Source organism: Homalodisca vitripennis, chromosome 2 (assembly GCF_021130785.1).
Source record: "Homalodisca vitripennis isolate AUS2020 chromosome 2, UT_GWSS_2.1, whole genome shotgun sequence".
Classification (NCBI taxonomy): Eukaryota; Metazoa; Arthropoda; class Insecta; order Hemiptera; family Cicadellidae; genus Homalodisca; species Homalodisca vitripennis.
In genome coordinates this window covers 220,432,475-220,443,457 of record NC_060208.1, presented here as the reverse complement: position 1 = coordinate 220,443,457, position 10,983 = coordinate 220,432,475, and the positions used below count along the sequence as shown (strand labels likewise).

At 32.0% G+C, this 10,983-nt stretch overlaps 1 protein-coding gene across 1 annotated transcript in view; it reads left to right on the top strand.

The window, feature by feature from the left end:
• Positions 1 to 1,942: 1,942 nt before the first annotated feature.
• Positions 1,943 to 10,983, top strand: part of LOC124356006 (craniofacial development protein 2-like) — a 29,843-nt gene continuing 20,802 nt past the window's right edge. Inside the window, exon 1 of the mRNA XM_046807150.1 lies at positions 1,943 to 2,279. Within this exon, the coding sequence (XP_046663106.1) occupies positions 1,943 to 2,279 (337 nt within the window). The remainder of the gene's footprint in view (positions 2,280 to 10,983) is intronic.

Here is a 10,983-nt window from a genome sequence, read left to right as displayed (position 1 = left end):
TTATAGCATATTTCAATACGATCATTTATTTAGTTTAAAATGGAAATTAAAAATCTGTAGATTAACATATTTTTAGATTAGGTGGAACAAAACGGAAATTCCACTAAATATCTCTCTCTAACACCAATACAATTAAAAACTGGACTTACCTTATGTATTTTTCATGCACTATTGTGACGTAAATTATTTCTGCAGGACTCAAGAATGATAGTAGATAACAATATAGGGTTCATAGGCCACTTTGGGTGCAGTAGATAATAAACATATAAATCTCTGTCTAATAAAAGAATGTATGGAATCAAACGGGAAGTCTTATTAGAGAAAAACCAAAAACTTCACATACTTTATCATAAATGAATCTATAGAAAATGAACCGTATATCTTGTACTTATTTATTGCGAACTTCTATATTTCTTATGAAAAAGTATTAAAATTTTACCTCAACATTTTAAGCATCATCAATTAAAAAATAAATATTGAGAAAAAATGCCATTAAAAATAATAAAAATCTCTTTAAAAGTAATAAAATAGTGTTTATAGTAAATGTAGTATCTATTACATTAAACATAACAAGTAGACAATTTTAATCCTACAAAATTAATCTTAATACATTAATTTTCCTTAAATTTATTTTTCCAACAAAAATCAAATTTAAATTATCTCTTTTATTCATCTCGTTAGTGTTTTATCATTACAATCACTTTAATATCTAAAGTCTACAGTAGTAGTCTAACCAAATTCTGTTTTTGTTGTATAAACCATTAAATTCGCATTATTACATTTCTCCTATTTCTACCAATTAATTTAACTTCTAATACTCTTTAAATATAAATTCTTGTTTTACTATTGTTTAACTCTCTTAAAAACTCTATTATTAAGAATAATTTTAATATACAAATATAATTTCAAAACTAAGTAATTTAAAATTTGCTTATTTTATTTCGGAAAGGAATAAAATAAAATAAACTTAATCAGTTATGATAATAGACATCTAGTTTTTGCTATTCTTATTCTTTCAATGTGTTTACAAATTACAGAGTTCTAACTCAGGGAGTGCAAGGATTGTGTTAAACAACTATTGGTTTCTGTATACATTTATGTGACCTTATCTTACAAGTTAGTTACCAAACAACTAAAGTAATTAGGCTAGCTTGTTTGTGAATGGCAACCTCGAGGGTAACTAACAACATATGATTTCATCTTATACTCTCTACCCTTGAGTGAGCAAGGATTACGTTTATGTGACCCTTATTTTACAAGTTAGTTACCAAATACCTAAACTATTTTAGCCTTGCTATTTTGTAAGATTGCTATATAGAACATGTTTGAACACCTTTTAATGTTCACTATTTAGAGTTTCTTAGGACGCATATTTCTTGGAAAATCTGCATATATATCAGCTACGAACCAAATTACGGAAAACTAAATTTTAATCGTTCAATTTTGATAAGCATAAAAGTTATTAATTACTACCACTGTTTTTGTCCCAGATATTTTACTTACTTTGATATTTCAAAAAATAATTACCGTAAAATAGTATAATGTTTTATCATTGTCGTTTCTCTGGAATATATTTTAACCTTGGCATAAATAAATAATCCAAAACTATATTCTCAGAATTATTTTTAAACCTGCAAGGAAGATATTGCTTTATAAAAATAAAATTAATTTGTTGTAATATATTAGTAAGATATATTACTAACGATATATTACTAAGATATAAGACGGCTAACGGGGCTCTGGTGAAGCTACGTCAGGTCTAGCAAGCCGGTAGTGGATAAAACTTGCTTTCAAAAATAAGAACAGCCTCGGAAAGGATGGAAATTTACGGCAACGACCCGGCAATTGTTTAAGGTTAAGATTTGGTACAATAAATGTTGTGACGCTTAGGAACAAGTTAGAAGAGGTAGTAGAGATGATGAAGAGAAGAAGAATAAACATAATGGGAATCAGTGAAACAAAGTGGAAAGGTAGTGGAAGTAGAGAAGTGGGACAGGGATACAGGATTTGGTGGTCTGGAGGAGAAATTGGAAGAAGAAATGGAGTAGCTATAGTCATGGACAAAAAGATGACAAGCAGAGTGATGAAAGTGGATGTGGTAAGTGAAAGAATTATTAAGGTTACGGTCAGAATGGAGGGGGAGATAATGGACATAATACAGGTATACGCACCACAAACAGGATGCACGGACGATGAGAAGAGAGAGTTTGAAGAGGATCTGGAAAGACAAGTAAAAGAAGAGAGAACAATAATAATTGGGGATTTTAACGCACAAGTGGGTAAGTTTAGACAAGGATATGAAGAGGTAATGGGATGTTATGGAGTAGGAACAAGGAATTTAGAAGGAGAAAATTTACTGGATTTTTGTTTAAGGAATGATATAGTGATAGGGAACACCTGGAACAAGAAAAGGGATAGCCACAAATACACAAGATACAATTGGAATGGTGAACAGCCAAGTTTAATAGATTATATATTAGTGAGGAAATGCCTGCAGCCATACATGGCAGATGTAAAAGTTATACCCAGTGAAAGTATGGGAGGAGATCACAGGCTGGTGGTAGCTGATTTTCAAAGAATGAGGTTTGGAAAGGATACATGCAAAAGACTAACAAGAATCAAGACATGGAAGTTAAAAGATACGAAAGTTAGAGAGGAGTTTGTAAATAACATTAGAGGAACGATACCCAAGGGGGAGGTCAAAACAGGAGAGGAGGAATGGACAAATTTCAAGAATGCTATAGTCAAAGCTGCAGAAGAAACATGTGGACGAACTTCAGGTAAAAGAAGGGATAAAGAGACCCCTTGGTGGAATGAAAGAATTGCTGAAGCAGTTAAAAACAAAAATAGAGCTTGGCGAGAATGGTTTAAGGATAGGTCAAATGAAAAGAGGGATAAATGGAAGAGACTTGCAAGGGCATCAGCAAAGATGATGAAGGAGGCAAAGGAGAGGACATGGAAGGATTTTGAAGAAAAACTGAAATCAAACTTCAAAGGAAATAAGAAGATTTTTTATGGGGTGATAAGGAACAAGACGAAACCTAAAGAAATGTTGACTAAGGTGGTGGATGTTTCAGGGGAAATCAAATGGGAGGAGAAAGAGGTTTTGAAGACGTGGAAAGAGTATTTTAAGGAACTACTGGAAGGAACAGAAAATGAAGAGGAAAGAAGAGATATGACAGAGGAGACAGAAGATGAAGAGGATTTTAGTATGTGCGAATTGGAAAAAGCGGTTAAAGAGATGAAAGAGGGGAAATCTGCGGGAATAGACGAGCTGACGGCTGAGATGATAAAGGCGGCGGGCCCATTGGGAATTCAATGGTTGTACAGAGTGATGAGAGTGATTTGGAAGGAAAAGAAGATACCAGAAGACTGGAAAATGGGAATAATAGTGCCGATTTTTAAGAAAGGCAATAAGCAAAAATGCGAGAATTACAGGGGGATAACTTTGTTGTGCCATACACAAAAAATTTATGAAAAAATACTGCTGCAGAAAATTAGACCAGTACTGGAAGAAACAGGAAGAGAGGAGCAATGTGGTTTTAGGAAAGGTAGGTCAACGGTGGATGCTATTTTTGTGATGAGACAAGTGTTAGAAAAGAGGTGGGAATACGGAAAAGATACAATGGTAGCGTTTATAGACCTACAGAAGGCATATGATAAGGTACTGAGAGAAAGGATATGGGAGAGTATGAGAAAGAGAGGATTGCGTGAGGGAATAGTAGAAAGAATAAAGAACCTGTACGGCATATGTAAAAACAGGGTAAGAATTGAAGAAAAATATACAGATACTTTTAAAACAGAGAGAGGAGTAAGGCAGGGAAGCATATTGTCACCTTTCCTTTTCAATATTATAATGGATGAAATTATTCTAGAAGTACAAGGAAACAGAGGAGCAGAAGAACTTAAGACAATAGCATATGCGGATGACATAATGATATGGGAAAATAGGGAAGAAGAGTTAGAACGAGAGTTAAACAAATGGGCAAAAGTGGCGAAGAAATATGGTTTAGAGATGAACATACAAAAATGTAAAGTAATGAAAGTAGAGAGAAGGGATGGAAATAACAAAGACGTGTTAGTTGAAGGAAAAAGACTTGAAAAGGTGAAGGAATTCTGTTATTTAGGAAGTATCATAACAGATAGGGGCACAATAAGAGAAGAGATAGGAAACAGAATATGGAAGAGTGGAAAGTTTTTCAATATGGTAAAGAAGATTGTGTGGAGTTGGAACATTGGGAAAGAATCAAAAGTATTGATGTATAAATCTTATTTCCAACCAATTTTATTATATGGAGCAGAGACGTGGACGTGGACTAAAAATGATTTAAGCAGATTGCAAGCTGCAGAAATGAGATTTTTAAGAGGGATAGAGAAGACTACAAGAAGAGATAGAATAAGGAACGAAATAACTAGAGAAAGATTGAAGGTAGTTTCACTGCAAGAGACAATGGAAGGAAGAAGAATACAGTGGATGGGGCATGTGAAGAGGATGGGAGATAATAGAATGCCTAGAATAGCACTGGAGAAGGAGGAAGGAGGAAGAAGACCAAGAGGAAGACCGAGAGGAAGATGGGAGGACCAAGTGTGGAAAGACATAGAGAGAAGGGGACTACAGAAAATACAGGTGGATGAAGAGGAGACCTGGAACGATAGACTAAAGTGGAGGAGGCTGTGTACGACGACCCGTGAGAACGGAAACGTCTGACGATGATGATGATGATGATGATGATATTAGTAAGATATTATGATGAACACACACAAATAGCTTATGTACATTTAACAGATATTATTAGATAATTTTATTATACCAAAATACCCATAAAGAACTATAATTTAAAAGTTATAAGATCTGATAATTTTCATTTTATACATTTCATACACGTAATTTTCATGCATTCACCTTTTGCCTTCGTGGTGTGTAATAAAGTTTTGTATTTTGGGTTCTTTTCTAGAACAAATTAAGATTTAAAGAATGAAAAATGTAGTTGTCAGCTAGTTTTACAACCAAACCTTGTTATTCCTCTTAGTTTAGTGTGTTATAATAGACCTGTCTGTGATGACATCTCTGCCCCTCTAATAATAACGGTAATACTATTAAAACTTTTTATAAGGGAAATCAAATAAAGGGTTTACTGAACAAGCTCTATCAGGGATGGAAAACTAGAAATTCTATTTCTTCAAAGTTTACAAATTTAGAAGGTTAAACTAAAATCCAAATGTGTTTACATCTAGACACCTGTCCAAAAGTCTGATGGGTCACTTACATTCAAGAAGTGGAAAACTTTCCAGAGTCAGCTGATGAGTAAAGAACAAATGTTGATACGATTGTGAATCAAGTATTAACCGCTCTTTACTCTTAGTAACTTTATTGGTAGAGTAAATAACATTTTGAATACACCTTAATTTCCTCTTTAATTGACATAATATTCTAATTGAACCGGAAGTTTCAAAGAATGAAATTTTTTTTCATCTGTAGCCGATTGCGCACAAAAGTTTCCACCCCTCCCCCCACTCATCATCATCGTAAAAGTGATGCCTCACAATTATTCGCTGAGTGATCCAAATATGCTGAAGTCACAAGGTATTAGACCGGAATTGAAATGAGAATTGTCAGGCTTTTTGTAATGAGTATTGTCCAATTTTCAATTTAGTTGATTTACGTGGACCATAAACGCATTTTTAATAAGCATATTATATTATATTTGTACGGATATGCCACTTTCACGGCACCGTACTAATTGGCAAAAGTACAAGCATTTATTTTGCTCCATTCATTAAGAGAATCAATGAGCACTACGCATAGGCAGTCCCAAAACACTGCAAGAACAACTTTCCGTGCAAAAATAAGTATCTTGATTTTTAAGCAACTGTACATGGATCTCGCATTTTTCAATAAACCATGGCCATATCAAAACTCTGTGTACTTTCGTAGACTTGGGCCCTTTAAACCGGGTTTTCAGCAAACTGAGCAATTAGTTGACACACAATTTTAATCCCATGTATAATAAGCTATAAATTAAAATAAGTACTAAAAATCATCATTTACACGGCTTTGATGGTAACTTCATTAAAAAGAATAATTTAGACGTAAGCAACATTTCAAGTATGACTGATCAAATAATGAATAATTTGTATATGATTATAGGTAAACAACACATTAAAATAAAAACTGTGTAAATTGGTGCAACGTTTTTAATTGATAAATTCACTTACAAACACAGACAAAAAATCAAATGTTTTGTCAAAAAGCACTTATTTATAATCGGATTGTGTTGGTTAATTAATATAAAACGAATTGTGAACGAAACGATAAATTCTCTCCTATTATAAACGTAATTATAGTTGATTTTTTGAAGTGAAAACTTCTTTAGGCGCGTTGAGCGTTTTGGTAGAGGGTAAAATCCTCGGTTCGCGTCACCGACATGCTAATGATACTAACCTGCATGAAAAAGTCAGTCTCGCTGTGTTAAAACTGTCCCGGCGGAGTATGAAAACAGACTGCGAAAATCAGTGACCTTTACGGCTTCCTCTCGCGATTTAAAAGTGAAGCCAATGTCGTACAATCCTGTAAGATGCGTCAAATTAAAGCTCTTAATATTGGCAATCTATTGGTTACATTTTTAAATATTAAAAAAATTCCGAAATAATTTTGATTATTGTTTACATTTTACATAGCGTTTACAATGACAAGAAAAAAGTAGTAAGCGAGGATTTTTTTATTTTTTGGTCAGACAAAATTTGTCAGCGAGAAAGTTTGTGTGAAAATAGATGAATATTTTTTTTGTAATTTATCATTTTTTTATTGGAAGTTTAGTTTAGCCTGTAGTAGCGTATGAAGTGATGAGTGAACGTTTCTGCCGGAACTGTAGTTGGCGCATTGGCTCACTGATGCCGTATTAACTCAATAAATTAGTTTATTGTGCAATAAAAATACCTTTACGAAAGAACCAAGTTAATTTAACTAATTAATTAGTTTTAAAAATATTGTGGGTTTAATTGTTATTGCAATTATATACTTTATCCGTAGCAATAACTGTATTATTTACAACGGTGTTCAACTCACTGTTGTTCACTCGGTGTTTACTCACTTGTATTCTATGTTTAACTAACTATTAATATTGAGCAATTACAAAATATTTTTATACAGATAAATGAATAATGAAAACAACGAATATATTTTTAAACATTTTTAATATTTGTACGAATATTTGTATTTAAAATTTAGCATTATTCATTTTAATTATGTTTTTAATATTTAACCTCTTCATCATGAAATGAGTATTATTACGGTATAAGATTTATCTTACTAGCGTGGTAAAATAGATTTCTAGTTATTTGATAATATTTTTTCGTGGATTTTAAAATTGGAAAATTAAAAACGCGTCACATTTACAATTACAGATGTACTGCTACTATAACGTATTGTTAATTACTCTCAACTTAATAGTTCCGTTTTCACTTCTATCGGCAGTCCCACGACTGCTACTGTTTTTTTATTATTCAGGATCCTAGTTACTTTGTACGTAGTTTTTCTTACATTGTTATTTATTTACCACAGCGTTCGCTATTTATTACAGTACTTAGTAGTACATTCATACTAATAAGAGTTTAAGATTATTAACAATATATAGAAAACATAAAAAGTATACAATTCAACTATGGTATGACTATAGTGCTATAGATAGATATGAGTAAATATACAACAGTGTATAAATAATAAAATTTATACTCGTATGATAAACATGTGGCAATGTAATGACAGTATATTTGAGAAACTGAGCTAAAAAAATCAGGAATAACCTTCAAAAATATAGTTAATTCTTTAAATGTAACACAACGTAAATAAAAATTCAGCCTAACATATAAATTTATTGTGTATAACAGTATACAACGATATATTTGGACTCTAAGAGATGGTTTGTTTCTGACCATATAACTTTCCATGATATATCACGGCTATCCTATTGCCTACATAACTACTCTAATTAGAACTCATTATTATGTGCTAACTTTAAGCTTACGGAATATAACTTACGTGGAACATAAGGAGTATAAAAAATGTAAACATATGAATTCTTAGACTTAGGCAATTAGTTTTTTTAACATTGTAGTTTTTCCTTTAGTGCTGTAGTATTTCAGATTTTTGTATTCGCACCGGAATATTGTTCACATAATTAAATTCTGTAAATACTTCACCCTCCATTAAAGAGATGGTAAATCAAAACTACCAACAATACACATCCGTCTGTACACGTGAGATGTGTCGATTGGTTGAAGATTAACCAACATGACCAACAGTGAACAATATAGCGTAATCCTCACTGTTACTAATTTCGTTCATTTTCTGGAGAATTTGTTGCTGCAAAAGTCGCAATTTATTGAAAATTAGCCCTTTGAGTTCAGGATCAAATCTGCTACTTAGTGTAATAGAAAATCCACTTCAAATTTGGAGGTTTGAACAAATTCCGTTAGAAATTATCATTTAATTCACTGCTCTTTGGTTTCAGCAAAGATAATAGTTGTATTAACTCGTTTAATTACAAAGGACGGAGTATTGTTTATTAGAGCAAGTTATTTTCTACAAAAAAATTGAGAATTTTAAGTGTTTGTAAAGTTATGTATAATTTGGAAACATTTTGAAATTTTAGTACATGCTTTTCTAACTGGCATGATTCAAATCAGGTTGTAGCTATAGTACACTAACTTTCTATGTATATTAAATGTGTTATAAAATTTGGAATGTTATTATTATGTTAATAGGGATTTTATGTAAAATAAGTTGATTAATTTATATATTACATACACTCTGTTCTTATCAGTCAGTAATGTCAATTGGTTGACATAAGGCAGTTGTACTGAAGAAAATCTGCATGACAAAAGTTAAATGCCTCGTCAAATGCATTCTAAAATATCAATACCTCTTCGTTTCAATATTTCGAGGAAAGGAAAAAAAATATTAAATTAAATAATTCTATAAAATCTATTCAAAACACGTTAGGAGCAATAGAAATTATATACTCCTAAAATCAATGACTCTACGTTGTTTGAGGTTATAACAAAATTGGACAAAAACACTGATACTGCATAATATTCAGTCATTTCAAATTATATTTAAGGGCATGTTATAAATTAAGAAGCGGAGATGCCAGATATACGTCCTTCTATAGATTATTAGTTTAATTAACTAATTACAGTGATAACAAATTGCGTACGTTAAATTCGCTTACTTAAAGTGTATCTGTCTCAAAAGGTATGTGTAATTATTAGAACACTTTTCAATTATACTCTGAGGTACTCTTAGAATAAAAACAAAGATCATATATTTATTTTTATATATTATAAAAAAAACCCTAAACAACTCACATAATATAAAGTAATAAAATCAGGACTCGCAGGCAACAGTATAAACCAACAAAGCCCGGGGGAGCCGGTTTTCCTTCTGTTACACTGTTATTATTGCTTGCATGTGTCTGTACCGGTATATTTACAAACATGGGTATTAAGGTTAAAACAAATAATACATTTCAAAAACAAAAATACTAAAATAACCGGAGAGTTCTTTCAATACATTATGAATGATCAAGTGAAGGTCTATTGCAAACGAGTGTCTCGTTCTAGTTTGACAAATAGTCCTTCACTCAATATTTACCTTCACTAGATGAAGACTCATACAAACGGGTGTTCAGTTCAAAAGACTCTTCAAGTTTGTTTTAAACGGTAAATATTTAAAAGTCTCGTTCGCCTCTCGACAAAGTTGCTGTACAAAATCTCGCGCTATACAAATATGTTCGCTTTTATCAGCTTCTTATAAGTCAAACTTTTAGATTTCTATCTAATTATACAATAAATAGAATGTCTTTAGTGTTAAATTAATATTTTCGAGTTTTTAGATAGTGGTATAACATACTAACAATATTACACTCTAAATTTTGTTTGTATAGTTATCTAAAAAATTAACATTAAAATTGTATTCTGAAAATGAAGCTTCAAAATCACAGGTAGTTTGGACTGTGCTCAAAGCACTTGAGGGTATGTTTGAACACTTTTCTTCCCCTTCTTTTCTACTTTCTGTTCTTTATTTATATGTGTATTAATACCATACCCACCTGACGAAGAGGCTAGGTTTCAATCCTCGAAACGTTGTCTTATATCTTCCGTAAAATACAACGATGGCAAACGTCAAAAATCTTGTTATTTTTTCAACCCTTTTCTCGTTAAAAACAGCCTTTAAACATAGGACTCTGGTAGTATCCCCATAGAATTCGTTTACTAGTTTGTCTGCACAATACTCAGAATGCACAATACTTACTATAGTAGAGATAAGACACACAGGCTTCTAGTAAAGTTCAACTAAAATTTCGATTAAATGAGGTGGCCAACAAGAGTTTGAAAACTTGATGACAACAGACTACAACTATTTAATTGTACGTATTAAAATCTTTAAAAGGAGAAACTTGAATCATATGTGGATCATGAATCGTGATTATAACCGATACAACATGACGAGTGATTGCTCACAACGGTAACGTAATACAGACTGCAGTCTCTTAGCTTCATTTTTTATCGACGCAGAGAAGGCTTTCATTCAGGCGAAATGAACTGAAATTTCCCCGCGGAGTACATCGGAACTGCTCCAACTGCATTATCTTTAGTTTCTGCTTCTAGGATCGAATTTCTCAAACGAAAATCTTTGATTTGAAAAATCGGAGTTCTATTTGACTACTCTGTAGGGTTGATTTCCATATACATGAATCAAAATGAAAGGTATTCATAGTTCACAATATCCGAGTTAATGGAATTTCTTCCGCTCAAAGTTCAATGTAGAATTGAATCAGTTACTTTACTTAAATATATTATATTGATGTAACTTTGGCGAATAATTAAAAATTATCTAAATCACTTAAGTGCTGACAATGTCCATGAACATATACCATATATTTAGACCATATTGTTTCTCATATCATGAGTTTCCACAGTTGA